The sequence below is a fragment of the Rhinoraja longicauda genome, chromosome 8, assembly GCF_053455715.1.
Source record: "Rhinoraja longicauda isolate Sanriku21f chromosome 8, sRhiLon1.1, whole genome shotgun sequence".
Lineage (NCBI taxonomy): Eukaryota > Metazoa > Chordata > Chondrichthyes > Rajiformes > Arhynchobatidae > Rhinoraja > Rhinoraja longicauda.
The window spans coordinates 54312825-54338682 of record NC_135960.1 but is presented as its reverse complement, the minus strand read 5'-3'; the positions used below and the strand labels follow the sequence as shown (position 1 = coordinate 54338682).

At 42.0% G+C, this 25858-nt stretch overlaps 1 protein-coding gene across 1 annotated transcript in view; it reads left to right on the top strand.

Annotated features, from left to right (window-relative positions):
* The window catches only part of nfe2l2a (nfe2 like bZIP transcription factor 2a), a 38504-nt gene extending 13416 nt beyond the window's left edge, over positions 1–25088 (top strand). The window contains exons 2-5 of the mRNA XM_078403996.1: positions 18381–18650; positions 18893–18988; positions 19424–19606; positions 21369–25088. Coding sequence (XP_078260122.1) covers positions 18381–18650; positions 18893–18988; positions 19424–19606; positions 21369–22607 — 1788 coding nt within the window. The 3' untranslated portion in view covers positions 22608–25088. The remainder of the gene's footprint in view (positions 1–18380; positions 18651–18892; positions 18989–19423; positions 19607–21368) is intronic.
* Positions 25089–25858: the final 770 nt, after the last annotated feature.

Below are 25858 nucleotides of genomic sequence, written 5' to 3'. Positions count from 1 at the left end.
ATGCATGGCAGATGCAATATAATGTGGATAAATGTGAGGTTATCCACTTTGGCGGCAAGAACAGGAAAGCAGAGTATTACCTGAATGGTGACCGATTGGGAGAAGGGGAGATGCAACGTGACCTGGGTGTCATGGTGCACCAATCATTGAAGGCAAGCATGCAGGTGCAGCAGGCAGTGAAGAAAGCGAATGGTATGTTGGCATTCATAGCAAGAGGATTTGAGTTTAGGAGCAGGGAGGTTCTGCTGCAGTTGTACAGGGCTTTGGTGAGACCACACCTGGAGTATTGTGTGCAGTTTTGGTCTCCTAACCTGAGGAAAGACGTTCTTGCCTTAGAGGGAGTACAGAGAAGGTTCACCAGATTAATCCCTGGGATGGCGGGACTTGCATATGAGGAAAGACTGGATAGACTGGGCTTGTACTTGCTGGAATTTAGAAGACTGAGGGGGGATCTTATAGAAACATATAAAATTCTTAAGGGGTTGGAGAGGCTAGATGCAGGAAGATTGTTCCCGATGTTGGGGGAGTCCAGAACCAGGGGTCACAGCTTAAGGATAAGGGGGAAGTCTTTTAGGACCGAGATGAGAAAACATTTCTTCACACAGAGAGTGGTGAGTCTGTGGAATTCTCTGCCACAGAAGGTAGTTGAGGCCAGTTCATTGGCTATATTTAAGAGGGAGTTAGATGTGGCCCTTTTTGCTAAAAGGATCAGGGGGTATGGAGAGAAGGCAGGTACAGGCTACTGAGCTGGATGATCAGTCATGATCGTATTGAATGGCGGTGCAGGCTCGAAGGGCTGAATGGCCTACTCCTGCACCTATTTTCTATGTTTCTATGTTCTATGTCAATAGTCAATTTATTTGTCACATACACATAAATGTGCAGTGAAATGAAAAATTACCCACAGTCCAACAATAAGACCAATAAAAATAAGCAATAAAAATAAGCAATAACACACACAATCATAAACCAACACCAAACAAAAAGAAACATCCATCACAGTGAGTCTCCTCCAGTCACCTCCTCGCTGTGATGGAAGGCCAGAATGTCTTTTCTCTTCCCCTGCCGTCTTCTCTCGCGGTCAGGCTGTTGAACTTGCCGAGTCTGGGCGGTCGTGGCTCCCGACATTGAAGCCCCCGCCGGGCAGAGAAAATCCCGCGGCCTATTCCAGGCCGTGCCGGACGGTGAAAGGTCCGCGGCGGGCCGACCCAAGCCCCGAGATTCGGGGCGGGCGAAGACGCTGCCGCTGCCGGAGCTCCCGATGTCGGACCCCACCCAGGGGCCTGCAAGCTTCCGATGTCCACGCGGCCCGTGGCCGAAGAAGCCTCCAGAGACGAGTCGCAGCCGCTCCTGCAGACCACCACAGCCTCCGAAGGCAGCCGGCTCCGCAGATGGTGAGTCCGGTCCGCGGGCTCTGCGAACCACAGCCCAGGTGGTCCCAGGTGGAGGCCGCCAGATCCAGGTGCATGGCCGGTGGTAGGCCGCAGCGGAAACGGAGACACGACCCAGAAACAAAGGTCGCGTCTCCGTTCGGAAGAGACAATTTTACAGTTCCCCCCCACATAACACACAACCACAAAAAAACATCATCATATCTAAACACTACAATTAAGACCAAAAACACCAAAGACAAACGGACTGCAGGCAAGCCGCAGCTGCTAGGGCAGAGCAGGCTCACCAGGGGCAGCACAGGCACAACTGAATGGCTACCAAGCCACTCCATAGGATATGAGCCCCTTGATAGGTCAGGAGTCACATAATCATCAAACCAGGCAAAAATGTCCCATTGCCTTCCCTGAAAAATAGTGGCGAACCTAGTGTGATTGGTCCTGGTAGAGCTGGTTCTCACAACGTCACAGATTGGATTTGATCTTATGTCTGTCTGCAAGTATGTCCGGATACCGTCTGTGTGGAGTTTGCAAGTTCTCCCTGTGACTGAAAAGGGTTTCCTTCGGGTGCTGAGGTTTCCTCCCACTTCCCAAAGACATGCGGGTTTTTAGATTAATTGGTCTTTGTAAATTACCCCTAATGTGTGTGGAATGGATGCGAAAGTGGGATAACATAGAACTACTGTGAACAGGTGATTGATGGTGGCTGTGGATTCAGTGGGCCAAAAGGCTTGTTTCCATGCTGTATCTTTCAATTAGACTTTTTTTACACTTTAGAGATACAGCGTGGAAACAGACCCTTTGGCCCACTGCGATGTACAATTTTACCGAAGACAATTAACCTACAAACCTGTCTGTCTTTGGAGTGTGGGAGGAAATTGGAGAACCTGGAGAAAGCCCACACATTCACAGGGAGAATGTGCAAACTCCATACAAACACCCGTAGTCAGGATCAAACCCGGGTCTCTGCCACTGTAAGGCAGCAGCTCTACCGCTGCGCCACCGTGCCACCCCAAATTAATTTTAAAAAATACAGAAATTTGCATCACTGCCACGGTAGGGCTTGGATTCCAGTTCTCTGGTTATTGGGTGAACTCTGGATTAATTGTGCAGTAGTTTAACTGCTGCACCACCACCATATCTCCACATCCATTGATTTCAACCGAAAGAAAAATTGTCTGGGGCACTTAATGGGTAGTCAATCATCCACTGACATTTAACTATCCCTCCTAGGCATCTAGTCAGGTGTGTCCATTTAATGCCAGCACTTGGTTACCAGTTCCATCTGGAGTTTTACTGTTCTTGTCTGGGCTGGTGCATTCTGTACTTTAATGGAGAAATACAAGATTAATCGTTCTAGTAATATATGCCTTCTCGTACAATGGGTGCAGCCGATTGTTAGGGGAGGATCTTATCTTGCGGTTTTGTAAATATGAAACCTATATATTGGGCGTGTTTTCATGTTGGCATGGAGATAGATAGAACCATGTGAGGATTGCGGATTAAAGGTCCAGTCAAACTTGAATACAATGGCTTCATGCACAACCACTTTGAATTAACATATTACCTTTCATATAATTATTCCCAGATTCTTCACAGGACTGAAGAAGGGCCTCAATCTGAAACGTCACACATTCCTTCTCCCCAGAGATGCCAGTATTCCTCCAATTCCACTCTTATGCAACCCAACTTTGTTTCATCCAACAGAAGTGGCTGCACTTTCTTGGACCCCGACCTCTGACATTTCATCCTTGAACTTCTGCACCTTATCTATTTTTCAGTGTTCTTTAAACTTACCTCTCTGACCAATTTTTTAAGGATTAAAAAAAAAAAATCACATATTATTGTGAGAAAAAAAATAGCTGTTGAAGAATGTTTAAATAATCACTCCTGTGAAGAAGACAAAATGTGTAGGAAAGAACTGCAGATGCTGGTTTTAATCAAAGATAGAGAATGCTGTGTTACTCCAGCATTTCGTGTCTATCTTCAATAGTGCCTGTGATGTGGAATATTTGGGCTAATTACTCAGAACGCTCCATTCTTTCCCAGTGCTTACATGGACACAATGCCATAGATTATCTTCTTTCTTTGTCTTCATTTATTATCCTAAAAATGCAACCTCATTTTATTTTTCCACAATGACTACTGAATAGTAATCAGGAAGTGGGAAGCATGCCGAATGTCCATTTCCCTTCTCGCTTTTAATGTAAGGATTGAGCAAAGATAATAGAGCAGAGCAAGATAGACCACTCGACCCTAAAAACCGTAGCATGTCATGATGCCATTTTAGTAGGCAGAAACTTGCAGAAACATTTAAAAAGAAAAATAACAAAAAATCTGAATTGATAGATGAGATATATTCTGCATTTTTATGGTATCATCACACATACTGCTCTCCCAAAACACTGATTACACTACGAGAGGCATAGCGAATGACGGGTTTTACTTACTAAAATGGCGGATGTTACGCTCCTTTGAGTACTACACCTCAGTATAGGTGATTTTAACAGAGTGGTCCATCTTGCTCCTCTAGTATCTTTGGGATTGAATCCAGTCGTAGCGTGCTTGCCATTTGGGTCAAAATGCAGATATAACCTGGACTTTGCAACAGACATAGCTGTAAAGAGGTGTTCTCAGCTTATCTATTGGAGAAGTTCCAAGTGGGTTAACTGGCAAGTTGAGAATACCTCATTAATGAAGCTCGGCCTTTTATTCCTCTATCTTCATTTTAAATGCATCACTTAAATAGGTGTCCAGTATTGTTAAAATGTTTTGGAATTCATTCTGTGACATGAGATCTTTGTAATCTAATATTTGTCTCTGGCCTGTTGCTTTTCTCTCAGATATGTATCCAGATTGCACAAAAACTGAAAAGATCTCTTTAAAGTGAATTTTGCAATTACATTTATATTGTGGGCCTCTGATTAATCTTGCAAGCATGCAGTCAAGTGTGATAATTTTGAAACACCAGGCAAAAAACAAACTTAATGAAAGTGCTGGATTAACTCAGCGGGTCAGGTAGGAATGGATAGGTGATGTTTTGGGTCAGGATCCTTCTCTTATTGAAACTCCAATTTTTCAAATACATGTTCCCTTTCCAGCAGATAAGGTCTTTTAAAATGTGCTTTGAGATATCTTGAATGTAATTGTTAATTTTGGTCTTTAAGTCTTTTGAGTGTCTTGTTATGCTAGGAGTTAGCTTACACTGTATTGGTATATGTTTGTGCAGTGGCATAATCTTTGGGTGTGATAATGATATGTGTTTTCTGCCAAGGGAAGAAACTGATCTAAAATATATTGCAAGTGAACTTCATTTAAAAAAAGAACCAATTAAGGTGAAAGGAGAGTGAAAACAATTATCCATGTATCTTCGAGGGGAAGAAAAATGTTTTAAGCAGAAAACAGTGGCTGGAGATATATTAATGAAAGAAAATTGGACTAAAAATAAATGAGCAAAAAATATTTTAGTGTTAGAACAGCTGAAATGGAGGGTGGTTGACATTTCAGTGACACAGGTATCTTATCACCTGCCTGTTTTTCTTTTCTGTGTTACCCACAAGTGGACATACCATATCTACTGCACGTTATGTAAATGTCTTGAATTTCTGACTATCTCTTATAGTCATAGAGTGATACAGTGGCTCAGCTTGCCCACACGGGCCAACATGTCCCAGCTACACGAGTCCCACCTGCCAGCATTTGGTCCATATCCATCCAAATCTGTCCTTTCCATGTGCCTGTTTAACTGTTTCTTAAATGTTGGGATAGTCCCTGCCTCAACTACCTCCTCTGGCAGCATGTTCCATTCATCCACCACCCTTTGTGTGAAAAAGTTACCCCTCAGATTTCTATTAAATCTTTTCCCCTTTACCTTAATCCTATGTCCTCTGGTCCTCGATTCACCTACTCTGGGCAACAGACTTTATGCATCTACCCGATCTATCCCTCTCATGATCTTATACACCTCTGTAAGATCACCCCTCATCCTCCTGCGCGCCAAGGAACAGAGTCCCAGCCTACTCAACCTCTCCCTATAGTTCAAGCTCTCTAGTCCCGGCAACATCCTCGTAAATCTTCTCTGTACCATTTCCAGCTTGATAACATCTTTCCTATAACACGGTGCCCAGAACTGAATACAGTACTCTAGATGTGGCCTCAAGAACATCTTATACAACTGCAACATGACCTCCCAACTGCTATACTCTAGTCATCTGTCTAGTGTTAATATCACTTCCTGCACGTAAGCAAATATCTTTTTAATGTCAAATCATATTACATACTTTTCACCATTTGTGTGTGTGTCTCTTCATTCCTTCCACTGTTCTGCTTTTGAGCACTGCATTTTTAATATCTACCTCTACCAAATGGCTGTACCTGTAATGTTATTCATAGTTGTAATCTGATACAGATGTTTTCGGATAAAGATTGAAGTCAGTTCTGTGCGTCTACCATTCTACTTGTCGTTCAGCTCTGCTTGTACTTCATTTTTTGTCTACTTCCCCTCACAACAATTGACCTGCTTCAATGTATGAAAAGTGGATATTTTACTTTTCATTGAAGAATTGGGCAAGTTGTTTCATAAATCATGTGTATTGGCATGAAATCTACTTAAATATTTAACAACCTAGTATCCATGGTGAAAAAGATTATTTTTGCGTGATGTATTGTTTGTTTTTGTTTACCGCACATTGTGACACATGAAGTATGGTCTGGTGCATGAGCCTGCTTATTTATAGCAAAAATCACAATATACTTTGAATTAAAAATGAAAAAAAAAATGCCGATGCTGGAAACGAAAATAAAATGTTGAAAATCCTCACGGGGAGCATGTTCTATGGGGATAGAACAGAGATCATCAACCAAAAAATAATGTCAGATACTAATAGATGCACTGTCCTTTTATCCTCCATCATTTTTCTGGCGTTATTGCATGATTATATATATTTTTTGCACAAAAACAGGCCAATCAGTTCACTCTCTGCTTCTACACCTTTATCTGGGTATCTGGGTATATTAATGCATCTGGGTATATTAATACAACTCCATATTCTAATAATTCTGACTAGAGACATGTTCTAAATTCTGGATTTATAATTCTTCTATCTGTAGGACTTTTGACAATAGACAATAGGTGCAGGAGTAGGCCATTCAGCCCTTCGAGCCAGTACCGCCATTCAATGCGATCATGGCTGATCACTCTCAATCAGTACCCCGTTCCTGCCTTCTCCCCATACCCCCTCACTCCGCTATCCTTAAGAGCTCTATTTTGGTTTTAGACCACTACAAGTTGAAACATCTTTTTCCGCATCCCCCATGTCAAATCTCAGACATTAATGATATTACCTCAACACTTTTCTGGAGAAAAAAATCTTCTAGCCAGTTCAGTCTCCTGTCAGTTATATGATAAGTTTTGATAGCATTTTGATGCAAATCTTTTAACTGTCAGAGGATACCATCCATATTGTGAGACCAGCATGATAAATCTGAATGAAGTAAGAAAATGCACATCATCCAACATACTGCGTACCTTTTTACTTTTTTATACATCTTCTGTAGTTTGTGGTTGGTGATACTGAATGAGTGTTGGTTACTTCCTTTAACAGGGACTCGTAATTAGATGAAATTTATGGGAAAGAACAGCAGATGCTGGTTTAAACTGAAGATAGACACAAAAGCTGGAGTAACTCAGCGGGACAGGCACCCAGTCTGAAGAAGGTTCTTGACCCGAAACATCACCCATTTCTTCTGTCCAGAGATGCTGCCTGTCCCACTGATTTACTCCAGCTTTTTGTGTTTATCTTCGTAATTAGATTAATCCTTTTTTCAGAAAGCTATAATTGAGGTGGATTTTGTAATCTATCTGCAAAATGATTTTATTTGTTTGTCATAGTACGTTATTAAAGGTTCAAATAAAGGCTAGGCACTGAACAAGTGAATAGATCATTTTACCAACACTAACAATCTCAATGAAGCCCAAGTTTGAATATTGGGACGAGGAAAATTTAGGATCGCAGCAGAATTATAAAAATGTTTTTAATTCCATAATTGAAGAGGAGGATTAAAAGTAGTGGAGTCGTTGATGGTGGGAGTGTGCGCGTGTTGAAATGGAAGGAAAAAAACATAACTCCAAAGTGAAGCATAGTTGAAGTAAAATTTGGATCCATGTTCCAGCAAAAGAAGAAAACCTGTTCAGTACATAAATTATTTAGAAAATGACCCTGACCACTGATTATTTGCCTGAAATATTTTCACCGAACTTGCTGCCTTGCCCATCGTTCATTTACAATTGTCTTCTATGTTTATTTCTGCTGAAGAGGTGTACCGTTGAAAGGTCAGAGTCAGGCCTTGCAGTACTTTAGAGACAAACTTGTTATTCCAATACCTCTGCAGATTTTCATAACATCTACCCAAAGTGCTGGAGTAACTCAGCAGGTCAGGCAGCATCCCTAGAGAACATGGATAGGTGGTGTTTCAGGTGGGAGCCCTTCTTTAGACTCCTCCAGCATTTTGTGTTTTTCCTTGGTAAACCAGTGTCTGCAATTCCTTGTTTCATTTTGTGACCCTGCTTCTTCTCACCTCTATTTACTAGCCATTAAAATGAAGGCTGACGGTCCTTACTTTAGTTTACAGTGGAAGTAGGCCCTTCAGCCCACTGAGTCTGCATCGACCAGCGATCACCACATATACTAGCACTATCCTACACACAAGGGACAATTTACAGAAGCCAATTCACCTACAAACCTGTAGGTCATTGAAATGTGGGAGGAAACTGGAGCACCCGAAGAAACCCACGCGGTCACAGGGAGAACATAAAACTCCGTACAGACAGCACCTGTTGTCAGGAACGACCCTGGGTCTTTGGCACTGTAAGGCAGCAACTCCACCGTTGTCCCACTGGCCCCTTGCTTAGTCTGCACTCTAAAAATATGGTGGCCACCCGACACGAATTTATCTGTTGGACCACAATACTTTCAGACATTGGGGAACTGTCATTTACACTGAATGTTTAAATCTGAACCCATTCAGAGCATCTTGGGAATTTCAAAAGACTTTTGAAAGACATATTTTAGAAAGTGGAATAGAAGCAGACAACTTTAATAGTCATCTAGACAAGGAAGTCCTGTGTTATGGCAATTCATCTTGTGGACCTTCACTCAAAAAGTATGGAAACAGGCTCTTCAGCCCAACATGTCCCATCTACACGTCCCACCTGCCTGCGTTTAGCCCTTGTGATAGTACCTTCCTCAACTACCTTCTCTAGCAGCTCATTCCATATACCTGCCACCCTTTGTGTAAAAGAAAAGGTTGCCACTTGGGTTCCTACAGAATTCGCAAACCGCTACCCAAATAATTGAGATACAGAATAATATTTACTCTTACAGAACCAATGTGGGCAAATAGTAAATAATCAACACAAAATGTATTTGTTTCGAGAGACGTGCAGCTTTGCACCAAGGAAATGGCAATATGTACCGTTTTCTAGGAATGCAACCCCGCCCACTCCTTGGTAACACTAGAGTCTTTCATATGGATGAAGGGAGTCATCCAGTTGGTGATCATATCATATATATACAGCCGGAAACAGGCCTTTTCGGCCCTCCAAGTCCGTGCCGCCCAGTGATCCCCGCACATTAACACTATCCTACACCCACTAGGGACAATTTTTACATTTACCCAGCCAATTAACCTACATACCCGTACGTCTTTGGAGTGTGGGAGAAAACCGAAGATCTCGGAGAAAACCCACGCAGGTCACGGGGAGAACGTACAAACTCCTTACAGTGCAGCACCCGTAGTCAGGATCGAACCTGAGTCTCCGGCGCTGCATTCGCTGTAAAGCAGCAACTCTACCGCTGCGCTACCGTGCCGCCCTACTTTAATATCAGTGTTTAGGATATCGGGAAAGTTGAAATGAAAAAGGAAGTTGCAGGAAAAACTAGGTGGAGTTGAGTGGACAGAAAGGCATGACTTTCATATAGTATGAGACCACTCTTTGTGGCTGAAAGTGAAACTCCACCAGCTGTGATTTGCAAAGAAGACTTGTTCCAATCTACAAGCCGACCACCGAGTGTACTTGCATCATTTTAGATCTCTCGATATCCTAAACACTGATATTAAAGTATGGAAGTATGCCGACTTTATAAAGCAAATTTTCTCCAGACAGCAATAAATACCCTGATCATATTTGTTATTGGCGATGTGGAAGGACACTGATTGCCCAAGAATATCGTGCCACGCTTTAAATATGATTCTCTTTTTTACATCTTTCTGCTCAGACCCACAAGGTGTCTGAAGAAGGGTCTTGACCCGAAATGTCACCTATTTCTTTTCTCCAGACATGCTGCCTGACCTGCTAAGTTACTCGAGCATTTTGTGTCCATCTTCAGTGTAAACCAGCATCTGCAGTTCCTTCCTACACAAGGTGTTTGCACGGTGTCTAATCTGGAGGATCGTATTACTGACCATTGAACACACACCCTCCCGTAACATACTGAAATGTCAATCTAACTTGTAGCTGATCTATCTGAAGTGGTCCAAGAACTCCAGATTTGTGTGCTGTTACTGATCCAAGCCTAGCGTAGTTATGAACATACTGGTGCAAAAATTCTAGCACTGCAGTCAGATGAGAACACCTTTAGACTTTCAATTGTTTATCTCTGTTTAGCTTTAATTGTTGCTTGAAATTTCTAAAACCAAATGCTGGAAATCTGAAATAAAAACATAAATTGCTTGAATCACTTAGGTGGAGGTATTTGTGTGGAGAGAGAAACAGTTAATGTTACAGATGAGGCATCTTGCAGTAGAACTGATACAAACAGAAAAAAAGTAAGATATTGCTGCATTCAACATTGATTCCTCAAGGCTGCAATCAACGTGTCCAGAAGCAACAAGGTGCTGTTCCTCATGTTTACTTTGGAACCTGTTGGAATAATGCAGATAACCAGAGGCAGGTCGGAATGGAAGTGGGAGGGGCAACTAAAGTGACTGGCAAGGGAAGCTCAGGGTCACCCTAGACCAGGAGCCTCCAAGCTTTTCAGCATGAGGGCTGATGCATTTGGCATATTTTTGCGGGCTGTAGGAAAAAATAAAGAAATGTCAGTTTTATAAATTTAATGAGGTTTATATGGCAACAAATAAATAATATTCAATTTTTTTAAAGAGCTTGAAGTATTGGAATTTACATATACCGTAGGTATACAATTATTTATAAAACAGAAAAAATACAGTGACCACCAGTGGGCATGCAGACAGTATAGAAATATCATATGATGTAAAGGCGGAGTGACCACATGTGTGTCACCATCGCAGTGACTCACGGGTGGGCATTCCGCTAAGAAATCATTAAAATATAAAATTATTATTAAGTCGGCAGCTGCATACAAACCCTCAACTTGATAGTTTACCTGACGTGTAAGTTTGGAAACTGCCGACATCGGCCCTGAAGACCGGAGAACCGAGGAGGAGGGAGCCGCTGGCGACGACGGACACGATGAGGGGGCCAGTAGGAGAGGGGTAATGCCTCCAGCGCCTGCAAGGTCGGCTGCAGAAGGCATTTCCCCCGGGACACACAGGCGGTCGGTCGGGCGAGGAGAGGGACGTCGATCGACAGGCCGAGTCAGTCTAGGGCGACGGAGGAGGCCCTGCAGCAGCCTGGGGCTCGCCTGAATCGGGAGCAGCTCCAATACATCCAGCGAGCGGGCCCGACTTTGGACTTTTTGTAATCAGCGCCAAAATATGGTGGTGACTCGTGCGCGTGTGATGCACGTGACAATAAATCACCCTTCATATAGGCCGCTTTAAAATAAAAGCTCCCACACTAACACAGAACCTGCAGCACGGAACGTGCTTGCTGCGGGCCGGATAAAATCACGTGGTGGGCCGGATATGGCCCACGGGCCACAGTTTGGACACCACTGCCCTAGACGGTTGAATAGATGTGCTCTACAAAACAGTCAGCTATTTGTCATATCTTTGTTCATTAGGACATTATGTTTAATTAGAGAATCCAAATTGATTAAAACATTGAAACTGCCAGAAAAAAAACCTCCACTTTAAAGGAACTTCAAAACAAATCTGGAAAATATTGCAGTCTCTCCCCATCACCAGCATTTTCTGGGGGGTTTTTGTATCAAATGTTCATCATCTGCCACTTCTTTTATTCTCAGGAACTTTAAATGTGCAAATTAATATACAACTCTATGCTGTGCAGCTCAATGACTCTGTTTAGGTTTAAAGGACATGAGAGGAGGAGAGATATGCCTAAGATAATGACCCACGGGCATTATTCTAAATACATGAACTTTTAAAATCACAAATCATAGTTATTGTCAGATTTCTACTTTCCTTGTATAAACATGATGTAAAATATGTTAATGCTGCTCATCTTTACTGTGTGTTTGGCATGCTATCCGTTTGCACAAATTCCAGTTACATCCCATCTGCCTTATCTTCTCCAAGTGAGGTTGGTATACCTATAAATGAAATTTTAAATACCCTTCCTTGCACCAACTTTGACGTTACTTCAGTTGACTTCAATTTCACACAACCAGACTTTTTGAATAAAGGATTACAACCTTTAACAAATTACTTTAACATTCTCCATAACGCAATTTAGTAATTGATTTTGGTGACCATGGGATGTGGTTGGGAGGGTGGATCACAAGATGAATTTCCGTAGCATTTCTTGTGCAATTTCTTTTGATGAACAAATTCACACAACCTTGCGTCACTTCTGCAATCCCAAAATCCCTGAACGTCAAAGCTGTAAAAAGTTGACATTTTCGAACCAAAAAGTCTGAGATTTTCAGGGTTGCATAACCGTGCAGTGGAATCAAAACCAAATAAGGCAGCCAGAAATATTTGTAAAGTAAAAAATATAACAGAATGAATGCAGTGCATAAGTTACATAAAATAAATAAATGAGTACTGGGTCGAGTTTTGGTCTCTCTTTTTGGCATGCATCACATATCCCTTTCTCTATAACAAGGATAACACACAGATCATGGAAAAATAGGCTGAATAGAACTGAATAGAACCAACTAACTCAGTTGCTTTGAAGAAAAACAGTGGAAATAGTGTAATTAATGATTTCATTTGAGGCTTTTACTAACAAAACCCAGGTATCGCAAGCCTCGTACTAGTGTCAGTCACCTCAAGACCAATCTATTGGTATATAAAATAAGCATGTAAATGTTGGCGTTAGTGTATTTTAACCTATTATAAATGGAGATGGGATCTTAGGCCGGGGTGTGGGCATGCTTTGTTTCATGTCTCAACGTGGTCCTTGGCAAAGCCACGGACGGAATGAAATACAACGATGAGTTCTTTAAATTTATGGCTGGGTCACATCTGGCTGTTAAGGCCCAGTGTGATGTGGATAAGGTTGAGAAGTGGAGTTTAAGGCCATATGGACTTTAAAGGGCATAGTAGATTGGAAGAATACTAGGACAGTGTTAAAGTAAGAGTCAAGGGTGACTAAAGTAGGAGTCATAGAACATGCCCCCTCTACACGAGTCTCATCTGCCTGCATTTGGTCCATATCCCTCTAAACCTATCTTATCCATGTACGGGTCCAAATGGTTTTTTAAATGTTGTGATAGTACCTGCCTCCTCCAGCAAGGTTTAAGTTATGGACAGGTAAGGAAAGATTGGTGATCTATTAAGTTGAAGAAGAGGAAAGAGGAATTGTTTGTAATGAAAAGGATACAAGGTCAGAAATATTGCTGCTTGCAGTTCACACTTGTTTTAGCGCAATTTGTTGTTGTTCGTCCTTCGGGTTCGAAGGTGACCATGACTTCACTTTCAGTTGGAGGATTGGTGACTGTGGGTCCGGAAGTGACTGGTGAGGCCAATCCGGGCCCAGAAGGCACGCCCACACGTAGGACACAAGTGGATGGGTGCTGCAGTGGAAGTGGAGGTAGCCCGGGGCTTGCGCACGGTGCGTTTCCTCTGGGCCTCTGCAGTGCATCTGTTCTCTGCTGCATGGGCTCCTGTGGTGAGCTTGCTACGCCAGGTTGGATGGTCCAGAGCAAGAGACTCCCAAGTGCTGCGTAGGCAGGAGTCTGCGTAGGCAGCTCAAGTGAAAGTGGTTGAGCTGTTTGGCATGTCTGCTGTAGACAGTCTAGGTCTCACTGGCATAGAGAAGAGTGGTGAGTACCTCTGCACGGTAGACCTTCAGCTTGGTGGTAAGGCTGAGTCCTCTCTGCTCCCAAACATTCTACTGAGTTGCCCAAAGGCAGCGCTGGCCTTGGCAATCCTGTTGTTGACCTCAGCGTCAATGTTCACCACACGCAAGAGTGTACTGCCCAGATAGGTAAAGCTGCCAACTGCCTGTAGATTCTGACCCTTCACCGTGATGTGTGGTTCCTGGTAGGGCTTTCCAGGTGCGGGCTGGTACATAACTTCAGACCTTTTGGTGCTAATGGAGAGACCAAAGTTGTCACAGGCCTGTGAGAAGCAATCCATTTCATGCTGCATCTTCTGCTCTGTGCTGGCATTGAGGGCACAGTCATCAGCAAACAAGAAATCTCTGATGATGGTCTCCTTCACCTTTGTAACAGCTTGCAGGCGCCCGAGGTTGAACAGCCTGCTGTCAGTCCTATACCTGATGTGTATTCCATCCTGGCAGTCACGGAAGGCATCAGTCAGCATGGCAGAGAAGACCATGCAGAAGAGTGTAGGGGCAAGAACACAACCTTGCTTCACGCCGTTTGTCACTGGAAAGGCTTCCGCCTCGTCTCCATCATCTAGTACTTTCACCATCATGCCGTCATGGAACTGCCAGACAATCGTGATGAACTTGCTGGGATAGCCAAACTTCTGCATTATCTTCCACAAGCCATCTCTGCTGACAGTGTCGGAGGCCTTTGTCAGATCGACGAAGGTCACGAACAGGTCGCTGTGCTGCTCTTGGCATTTTTCCTGGAGTTGGCGTGCAGCAAATATCATGTCGCATAAATAGCAAATATCAATTTAATGTAAATTCAATGGATGTTGGTGAGACGGTATGGAGTTTATGAAGAGGATTTGAAAGTTTTGGTTTTCCATTGTTGTGTCAGGAGTTAAATTTTGGCCTGTCCAAGATTAAGCAATCTGATGGTATCGTACTAATGAATAGGCGGAGAAGGGTTTTGAGAGTGAGCAGGGTGTTGTCAGCTTACATGCGTGGGCTGCTTCCATACCTTTGTCTAATGTTACGAAGAAGAGAAAACTATACCTATGGGTCTCTGCCAGGAGCTGACCCTGTGATTCCTCAGGTGTAGGCTTCTGCCAGAACAAACACAACACACCCCATGTTTTCCCATGCCATGCCATCATTCACCAATTGCAGCCTGCATTAGTAAAGGGCTGGAGTCCAGACACAAGTTTGATAACCCAGAGTTTTCCATTGTTCTCAAAGTCTTAAGTTTCCATAAATTGCTTGAGACCTTGGGTCCAATCCAGTATGTTGTTGTGTATGAAGCAAAGGGTTAAGGTGACTCAGGAAATGTTTGATTTGTGTAGCAAGGTATTCTAGAGATCAATAGACTGGGGATGGCTCGATTGTAATCGTGTATTGTCTATCCGCTGACTGGTTAGCACGCAACAAAAGCTTTTCACGGTACCTCGGTACACGTGACAATAATCTAAACTCAAACTCAGTTTCGTTTAATTGCATAATAGAAAATTACAGAGGAATATTAAGCAATTTCTTTCTGCCTTCCTAACACCTTGTTATTAGGGAAGACACTCCTTGGGTTCATTAAAAGTCTGTTTTTGAATAGGCATTGGCTTGTTTCTGAATGTTGATCATCACTTGGAATAAAAAGTAGAAAAATAGCAACAAAAATGCTAAACACGTTCCAAATTAGGTATTGAAGTTGTACAAAAATGTCACAGTAGTGGGAACTTAATGACCAACTAACTCAGCCATGGTTCTCCGTATCAGAGCCACAAATACCATTGTTTGTTCCTCGTATGACATCTGGGAAAGTACAAGAATTAAAGGCTAATTAATCTCAGAGTTGCTGTCACATATTCTGTGGCTGGCTTACAAATAAGTGGCAGAGGCACGGAGCAAGGTCACCTGACCTATATCACAAAGGAACTGGGTTGGTTGAAGGGCGGCACGGTGGCGCAGCGGTAGAGTTGCTGCCTTACAGCACCAGAGACCCGGGTTTGATCCTGACCATGGGTGCTGTCTGTATGGAATTTGTATGTTCTCCTGTGATCTACGTGGCTTTTCTCCAGGAGCTTCCTCCCACATTCCAAAGATGTACAGATTTGTAGGTTAATTGGCTTGGTAAAATTTATATTGTCTCTAGTGTGTTCATGTGCTGGGATCGTTGGTTGGCGTGGACTCGGTGGGCCAAAGGGCCTGTTTCTGTGCTGTATCTCTAAACTAAACTGCACAAATAGGAGTAGTCCTTATACAATCTTTTGATAGCATCGTTTAAATTGAAATGCATGCCGAAGAGGTATCTATTATTTTTTTCTCCAATTTCTTCCTCTATGCTTCCTCAAAGCAGCTCATTCTTGTGGTGACAGGATTGAGCAGGTATTTATTTTCCCTGTGCACAGCCCTTGCAGTCAGACCAGAGCTTCAGTTCCAGTAAGATGATGCAATTGCGTTGAGTAATCATGGAAATGAAGATGCCTTCTGTTCAGGTTTTCATAATGCATGAATTGTCTCTTGTTTCCCTTTAGCCGTAAACGGCAATGTTTGTGCAAGAGTATTAAATTACTTTCTGAGGAATGGAGTTCCCCTATCTGTAAATTATACATCTTTTATTAAAACTGTCCTTTGTAATTGTTTCTCGTCGGCACTTAATTTATTTAACACAATGTTTCCGATCCCATCCCAATAGTTTTATAATAAGCTGTTGCCGCGAAATTAAACAGTAACTGAAATGCTCACCAAACATTAAACGAGAAGGTATTTCTGGTTACCTTGTTGGCAACCGACAAAGGCAGCTTTTATATTCCAGGAATACCTGCCTGCTCTCCCTCAAAATAGAATACCCTATTCATCTCAAATATTAATAAGGTAATTGCAGCACTTGCATGCCAGATCAAGTATTGGAGCTCGTTCATGTGCCAGTTTTGAAATTCTATCTGGTGTCGGCAGCTTTTTTTTCCACAAAAATATTTTTTTGTTATGAAAGAATATTTGGTTGGCTGTTTAGGGAGTACCTTTAAAAGACCAAATGTATTGTGACCAATATGAAATTGTAGTGCTTCATATTCCATTTCACTAAGTATCTGCTCTCATGAAAATGAATTCGAAAATTAGTGTCTTTTGCCCAGAGTAGGGGAATCGAGAACCCGAGGACATAGATTTAAGGGGAGGTGGGGGGGGGGGAGGTGGGGGGGGGGTGGGGGTCGAGATTTAATAAGAACGCGAGGAGTAACTTATTTTACACAAAGGGTGGTGTGTGTGCATGGAATGCGCTGACAGAGGAGGTAGTTGAGGCAGGTACCATCGCAACGTTTAAGAAGCATTTAGTCCAATGCATTGGATTGGATAGGTTTGGAGGGATATGGGCCAAATGCAGGCAGGTGGGACTAGTGTAGATGGGGCATATTGGTCGGTGTGGGCAAGTTGTGTCAAAGAGCCTGTTTCCACACTGTATGACTCAAAAATGTTTAACCAAACTCAGACAAGGGAACCAATTATTTTCTGGTATTATTTCACAATTGTCCTTTGCTCTTTGATTAAATTGAATTTGATTGGAAAAATCACAGCATGGAAACAGACCCTTCAGCCCACCAAGTCCACACCATTACATCGATCCACTGTTCACACCAGTTCTGTGTTATCCCTCTTTCGCATCTTCTCCCCACCACACTAGGGGCAAGTTACAGAGGTGAATTAACCTACAAACCCACATGTCCTTGGGATGTGGGAGGAAACCGGAGCACCCGGAGAAAACCCACATGGTAACAGGGAGAACCTGCAAACTCCATCCAGATTGCACGAGCAGTCGGGATCGAACCTGGGTCTGTGGTGCTGTGAGGCAGCAGCTCTACCAGCTGCACCACTGTGCTGCACTTTAATTTATACTTAAGTTTATACTTAAATGTAATCTTAAAACTAATAGCTATCTGGTTCATTCCTTCCAATAACTGTGAAATCCTGGAGTCAAAATTTTGACCACAAAAAAAATCCCATCTTCATTTTAAATATTGTTAACTGAATGAAGTATGGCTAACAGAAGTGTATGGATTGTTGAGAAAAAATAAAATTCAGTCATGAAACCAAACTTAATCCCCAAACATGGGAACCTAATTCCTGAATGTGATACCGTTGAAAAAAATTACTTTTCAGTGAAACTTCAGCTTGTTTATAGATGTCCTTTAACCTGCAATAACAGGGCGACATGGTGGCGCAGTGGTAGAGTTACTGCCTTACAGCGCCAGAGACCCAGGTTCAATCCTGACTATGGGTGCTGTCTGTACGGTGTTTGTACATTCTCTCTGTGACCACGTGGGTTTTCTCCGGGTGCTCCAGCTTCCTCTCACACTCCAGAGGATTATTGGTTAATTGGCTTCGGTAAAATTGTAAATTGTCCCTAGTGTGCATAGGATAATGCTAGTGTACGGGGTGATTGCTGGTCAGGATGGACGGTGGGCCAAAGGGCCTCTTTCCGCGCTGTATCTCTAAACTAAACTAAACTGGAGTCCTTTGGCCCTCTGATGCTTATCCGAGCACCACTCAGTTTTGTTTAAGAGCCTGCATATTTCAAACTCTGCTGCACTATTTAGCACTCGGTATTTTCTTTCTGCTAAGAAGCCAACATTTTAACCTAGCTGAAACATGATTACTAGTGTGAATAATGAACTAGCTATAGCAGTAAATATTAGAGGTGTGATACTTGGAACTGGTTTAACCATTTCCACCTAATCTTTAGATCGGTGGAAATACTTAACCCTTGCCGCCACTTGATGATGTATGTGACACATCCACTGGACTGTTGCTAATTGAACGAGTGTTTTCCTTTTGTCTTAATACAGAACCTAGATTTAATTGACATCCTGTGGAGGCAGGACATAGATCTCGGTGTTGTCCGTGAAGATTTTGATTATAGCTACAGACAAAAGGAGCACGAACTAGAGAAACAGAAGAAACTTGAGAAGGAAAAACAAGAACGGTTGCAGAAGGAACGTGAGAGCGCTCTACTGGCCCAGCTGCAGTTAGATGAAGAGACGGGCGAATTTGTCGCAATCCGGCCGGCAAAGCAGAGTGAAGCCAAAATCCCAGGAGGAATCTCGGAATCTGCGCAGGTAAATCCATTTTTTACAGCCCAAAAAGGAGAATGACACAAGCTTTTGGAGCTGCTCTGTGCTCCAACAACAGATTTCTAAAGACTGATTTATAAACGTATCAAATGCTTATATAAATTTCTACCTTAATACACGTAGGAGTATGTATTATAATAAACGATTTCATAAAAATTACTCTAATAATTTTTCTGTTCTCTTCCATTTAATTTTTTTATTATGCTGCCGAACCAATACGAATTCAGATTGTAAAGACAGCAGAGAGAGATGATGAAGCTTTGTCGTTTGATGAATGTATGCAGCTCCTTGCGGAATCGTTCCCATTTGTAGAGGGAATAGAGGTGAGCCCTTTCTACCAACCAAACTCACACCTCAGAAAAGTGTCTGTTCAACTCCTAATGCTTTACTTTGATATGAATGATTTATTTTTTTTAAACAATTTCTCTAGTTGCAAGGCATGAGATTTTAGCTGTTGTTTTAAAACCGGCCTTATTTAAACTTCAGCAGTTTTGGAAATCAAGTATACTAATTACCTGTTTGATTCTTTTTTTTTGCAAAACCTTAACTGTAATACTAGTTTTGTTGAACTATCTATTCTTGTCATCATCGTAAACATATTTGATAGCTTCAATGAGGAAATGTAACTGTTGAGATTCAGGGAACCAAAATAGTTCCTCAAAGATATTTGCAATACAGCCCAGGAAATGTAGAGTTTACGATAAGGGTTGGGTAGCAGCTTACGAAGTGTTTTTAATAAGAAAAAATATTGTTTCTAGTCTCATACAGTTGCACTTGAGCCTCCCGTTCCAGTTCCTGCTCAAACCAGTTCACAGTCGATGGCTCCTTACCAAGCTCAACAAACTGCTACTTCAAACCTTTCATCCACAACACCTGAAACAAACTCTCTGGAGGATTTGGAACAAACCTGGCAAGAACTGCTCTCAATCCCGGAGCTTCAGGTAAATACAATAGCTGAATTCAACACTTAATACAGAGGCAGCATGGATGTAATAAACACCCAAAGAATTTCAGACCTGTAATATACTGTTTGTCCACTGAACAAACACTGCCATTGTCTCTGATGATATTAATCTGACATTCAAGATCCAGCTCCATTTACTTTTTCCTTCACTTGCATATTATGTGACCTTAATTTGAGTCTTAGTGCATGTGTTTAAACGAAAATACGTGGGCATTTAAACAATAAAAGCTTTTATATTTCAGGGTTTATCTTCTTTTTGGTTTGGAGGATTTAATCATACAACATGCCGTACAATTTAAGTATAGTTATTACACTTGAGAAGATATATTATTTTGGGAGAGATTGCGAAGATGAAGTATGTTTCATCAAATTTACACAAATGACATTTGATATGGAGAGTTCACACTGGCCCATCCCAAATTAATGATGTCTAAGTAAATATAATTAGAGGAAAAGGATCGTGTGTGCACAAGAGGTTTTCCAGATTAATTTTTAGTTTTACGTCTTTTCAGTTTGAGATTGAATCTCAGTGCAGACATTCATAATGCTGAATTGATCTGTGAAAACTTTCCAGTACAGTAAAGTTGCATTGGTATTTGACTGCCTCTCTTTTGCACTTGTTGAAAACTTAGATTTTGTTTTAAAATGTTCATAGAAAGTTTCAGCCCCTTAAAGCGGCAACTGCCCCAAATTAGCAACCTTGGAATCTTCTAAAAGATTCTAACACAACATTTATTATATTTTTAGTATCATATACTAACTGAACAGGAGGTGTTTATTTGAGAACATCCTTGTTTTCCACATTTGTTCCTGGACAAATATTTCCATTAAAAGTAGCTAAACATCACATATGTATTGTGTATATCTGCCTTCAGAAATATCTTGTTAACTAAATATTAAGCAGTAGAGATTGGTTTCTTTTCTTTTCCATCTTTATTCTCATTTACAAATGCATCAATTTTGTATTGTTTTAGCAACCTATATTGTAGAGTTAAAATCAATCTCAAGGCAAAGCAAGTAGAAACAAAGAACGGCAGATGCTGATTTATTCCAACGATAGACACAAAGTGCTGGAGAAACTCAGCAGGTCAGGCAGCATCTCTGGAAAGTGGAGAGGAAAATGTCACGTATCCAGAGTTACTGCCTGGCCTGCTGAGTTACTCCAGCAATTTGTGTCTATCTCAAGGCAAAGAAATGTCTTCAGATTTCTATGTTTTTATTTATCTAAATACAATACAAGGAAGGGTTATAAAAAAAGAGGTGTATACAATCGAATAGACTGTGTAGACACACAGTCTCTTGCCCAGAGTAGGGGAATCGAGAACTAGAGGATATAGGTTTATGGTGAATGGGGAAAGATTTAATAGGAATCTGAGGGGTATTTTTTTCACACACAAGGTGGTGGATGTATGGAATGAGCTATTAGAGGAGATGGTTGAGGCAGGGACTATTGCAACGGTTAAGAAACAATAAGACCAGTACATGGATAGGACAGGTTTAGAGGAATATGGGCCAAATGCAGGCAGGTGGAACCAGTGTAGATGGTACATGTTGGTCAATGTGGGCAAGTTGGACCAAAGGGCCAGTTTCCACGCTCTATGAATCTAATAGCCCTATCATGTCTTATGCCATAGTAAATTTAGAAAATCTCTTGCTTGCCTCATAAAATCAATGTAAAGAGGTGAGGTTGTTTGTTGATGTTTTCTGATATATTTGTGTGTGTTCTTTTTCTGCTATAGTGTCTGTACATGCAGAATGATAACATCACTAGTACTGGATCTGCAGGATATACTTCCAAGAACACACCTTCTGAGATGCCAAATGACACCTTTAACTTCAGCACAAATCTGCCAGGTCACCATGTGGCTGGTGCCAACACCAGCCTCCTCTCCCTCTTTGAAGAAATAATGCCACCCGCAAGCCCCACACTCCACCCACTCAAAACAAATGCCTCTGATGTCATGAACCTTTCATATGGCCACAGTCCTTTCAGTGATCAGCTTTTCTCCACGCCTCTGAATGACCAGAGGAACGGCAATATTTACCAGGGTATCAACATGAACGAGTCCCTCACCAGCATTCTGGACGATTCCCTTCTTGAACAAATCAACATCTCTCACTTGAAGGTGGATAAAGAACCTGACTGTATGGAGCCATCAAATGTGCCTGAGGTTCTGGATTCTGACTCGGGCTTGTCCATGACCCCGAGTCCCAGTGGAACCTCGCCAGGTAATTCAGTGCAATCGTCCATTTGTGGAGATCCATCCCAAGGTTATAGTGACTCTGAGGTGGATGAGATGGAAAGCAGCCCTGGCTGTGTACAGCCAGAATTTGCAGAGATGTACCCAATGCATTTCCAAAACGATGGCCACTATCAGGCACCCTCTCTTGATCTAGTGCAGACAAATTCTAGCCTCAACCGTTACACGAAAGAACCAAAGGATGACCAGCCAGTGAGCCCTGGCCACAGTAAATCCCCCTTTGTCAAAGACAAGCATTCCAGACGCATGGAAGCTCGGCTCAGTCGAGATGAGCAACGGGCCAAATCACTCAATGTCCCTTTCTCCATCAGAAAGATCATTAACCTTCCCGTCGATGATTTCAATGAAATGGTTTCCAAGTACCAGCTGAACGAGGCTCAGCTGGCCCTCATTCGTGACATCCGCCGCCGCGGCAAAAACAAGGTTGCGGCCCAGAATTGCCGCAAGCGTAAACTGGAAAATATTGTGGGTCTCGAAGATGATATGAATCAGCTTAAGGATGAGAAAGAGGATCTTCTCCAAGAAAAGGGGGAGCATGCCAAAAACCTCCTCCATCTCAAGCAGCAGCTGAACAACCTGTACCACGAGGTTTTTAGCATGTTGAGAGATGAAGATGGCAATCCCTACTCTCCATCTGAATACTCACTACAGCAGACGACTGACGGCAATGTGTTCCTCGTTCCCCGGAGCAAGAAACTGGAGATAAAGAGAGAATGAAATTCCAAAAGACTTGTTTTATTGGATTTTTTTTAAAAAAGAGAAGTCAAAACTTGTGTGATGCGCAAGTTTAAAATGACTGTTTTCATGTTACCGAGGCTCCTATGCAAAAGAAAACTATAGCAAATGTTTCATGGTTTCTAGAGGCTCTGAATGAAATGAAAAGTGATGGCTGTAGATTGACTGTAAATGGCCTCTCAAGCACTTCTTTAATTTTGATTATTTCTATGCTCTGCTTATTACAGTTTTTCTTCTTAGAGCTCTTGTATAGTTTTGTAAATACTGCACATCTTATTTATATATGCAGATATATATCTCATTTGCTATTAAATTGAAGGACTTTAATAGAATTATTTTTAAAAATATTTTAGTAAGCTAATGTTTCTTCTGTTGCAAGTGCCTGTTTTATACTTTTTTATTACATTTCAAAAATAGGTAAAATGGAAGAATTGAAAATGTATGAGTTTTCATTTTCTTTGCTTTGTCAGAAAAAAATATTAAATAAAATGTATTTATCTAGTGCAAGAATGTTGCCTTGTGTCGTGAAAGTGTGGCCTTTGCAACTTGATACAAAAAACCCCAAAATATTCCAGATGCTGGAAATCTGAAATTATAAAAATTGTAAGCACTTGCATTGTGGAACCTGTGGAAATAGAAATAAGAGCTCAGTTTTAACCATAATTATATTCCTATCTCAAGCCTGAAACACCCCTTATATTATTATTTCCATAGGTGCTGTCTCACTTGCTAAGTATTTCCACCTTTGTTATTGCATTTATAAGAATGGATAACTGACTTTTTACAAACATGTTCATGGAAATTAGCAGAGGCAAAAGTATGCCATTCAGCCCATCGAGTAAGCTCTGCCAGTCAACACAATCATGATTAATGATTTGTCAAAATACTTCCCACAGTCTCCCATACTCTATGATGTTATTGAGAGGTTGAGTAGGCGAGGACTTTATTCCTTGGAGCACAGGAGGATGAGTTGTGATCTTATGGAGGTGTATAAGATCATGAGCGGAATAGATATGGTAAATGCACAGAGCCTTTTACCCAGAGTACGAGAATCAAGAACCAGGGGACATAGGTTTAGGTGAGAGGGGAAAGATTTAATAGGAACCCAAGGGGCAGCTTTTTCTGCACAGGGTGATGGGTATATGGACCAATCTGCCAGAGGAGGTAGTTGAGGTAGGTACTTTAGCGACATTTAAAAGGTATTTGGACAGGTACAAAGATAGGAAATGTTTAAAGTGCAATGGGTGAAATGCAAGCAGGTGGGACTAGTGTATTTGGGGCATCTTGGTTGGCCTGGACAATTTGGGCTGAAGGCTCTGTTTCAGTGCTGTATGACTCTATGATCCTTGGCTCCTGTTTTATCTCTGTTTCTTTTCCTGTTTCAATTGTGTTTAATTTAAGTTGAGTGGGTTAACATGAAAAAATTTCCAACTCAGAGTTTTGTGTTGTTAAAATGTAAATTGGACAATTGGTTTGAAGTGGTCCTGGGTTGGTGCGAAGTTGGATAATAAACATGTTTTACTCTTGGTTCTATTATACCTATAATTATAAGCATAATTATATTATGCGTTATACTCTGAACTGGTCATGGGCATAAGACCATAGAATTAAAGAATATTGAAGGGAATCGTTTTTAGACTGGATGGAAGCCAATTTTGCTCAATATAAATCAAACTAGAGCAGGGTCCTGACCTGAAATGTCACCTGTCCATTCCCTTCCCCACTGTTGCCTGACCCGTTGAGTTACACCAGCAACTGATCAGTCATGATCACATTGAATGGCGGTGCTGGCTCGAAGGGCCGAATGGCCTCCTCCTGCACCTATTGTCATTTGTCTAACTCCAGTTGTGCTCAAGATTCCAGTATCTGTAGTTTCTTGTGTCTCTAGATTTGTCTTTGGTGTTTCTCTCAGGGCTAAATTACCAGCAATTATTTTAATTCCAATTCCTAGAACATCGTGGGAGCAGAAATTCAATTTCCTATTGCCATAAGTTAGTATACTATTTGCAAAGAGAAACAAAACCAAGTGGATCAGTGATTCATTTTATAATGAGAACACATTATTCTCGCAAAGTCTTTGGCCTAACTGTCATTACTTCGGGATATAGCATGAAAACTGGTCCTTAGGTCCACCAACTCTATGCCGACCATTGATCACCTGTTCATACCAGTTCTGTATTATGCCAGGTTCTCATCCATTCCCTACACTCCAGGGACAATTTACAGCAGCCAATCAACCTACAAACCTGCTCATTTTTGGGATGTGGTAGGAAAACAAAGCATCTGGAGGAAATCCAGGGGAGAACGTGCAAACTCCACAGACAGCATCCAAGGTCAGGATTGAACCCGGGTCTCTGGCATTGTGAGGCAGCAGCTCGACCAGCTGCATCACTCTACCGCCCAATTAATGTTTAATGTCATTTTTCACCTCAAGCATTCACAACCCCAATCCCCTCCTATCACGTGACAATGTAACTGTTCCCAGCTCATTAAGTGCCTGTTTATGGCTGCTCATTCTGGTTGCATGGTAGGCCAAGACATTGAGTCACACACCATTCCAGAGGAGTTTGCTGCTGCTAACAGCCTATAGTTGACTGGAGATTGCTCCCAGCCAGATTGGCTTCTTCCCCTTTGGCTTGGTATTTTGAGGGAGAATGTAGACGACCTGGTAAGTATTTAGTCCTGAGAGCATTGTTGTTCAATTGTCATGATGAGAAGGGGGATTTAGTCAGAAGCACAGACAGCCTATTAGCAACCAACCGATCCTGAAAGTTCTGAGCCAAAGATAAACACAAAGTGCTGGAGTAACTCAGCAGGACAGGCACCATCACTGGAGAAAAGGAATATGTGATGTTTTGGGTTGGGTTCTTCAGACTAAAAGTAGGGGAGAGGAATTGAAGGTAAGTAAAGGCCAGAACAAATCGGGGCCTGCAACAGACGACCAAGGGTGGAGCCCATAATGGCCCAAAGTGGGCAGGAGAAGAGGTGATAATGAAATGATGCAGCGATGCGAACAGAGGAACTGGTAAGACAGCTGAGGTGGAAAAAGGGGGGGGGGGTAGAGCGGGAATGCAGGGGTTACTCGAAATTAGGGAAATCAACTTTCATGCTGCTGGGTTGTAAACCAGCATCTGCAGTTCCTACACAGTCCTGAGCCAAATTGTTTTCTGAAAAGGACATAATGACGTTGAATCCAAGGGAGTGGGTGCCTTGGCCATCACTGGCCATAAAGA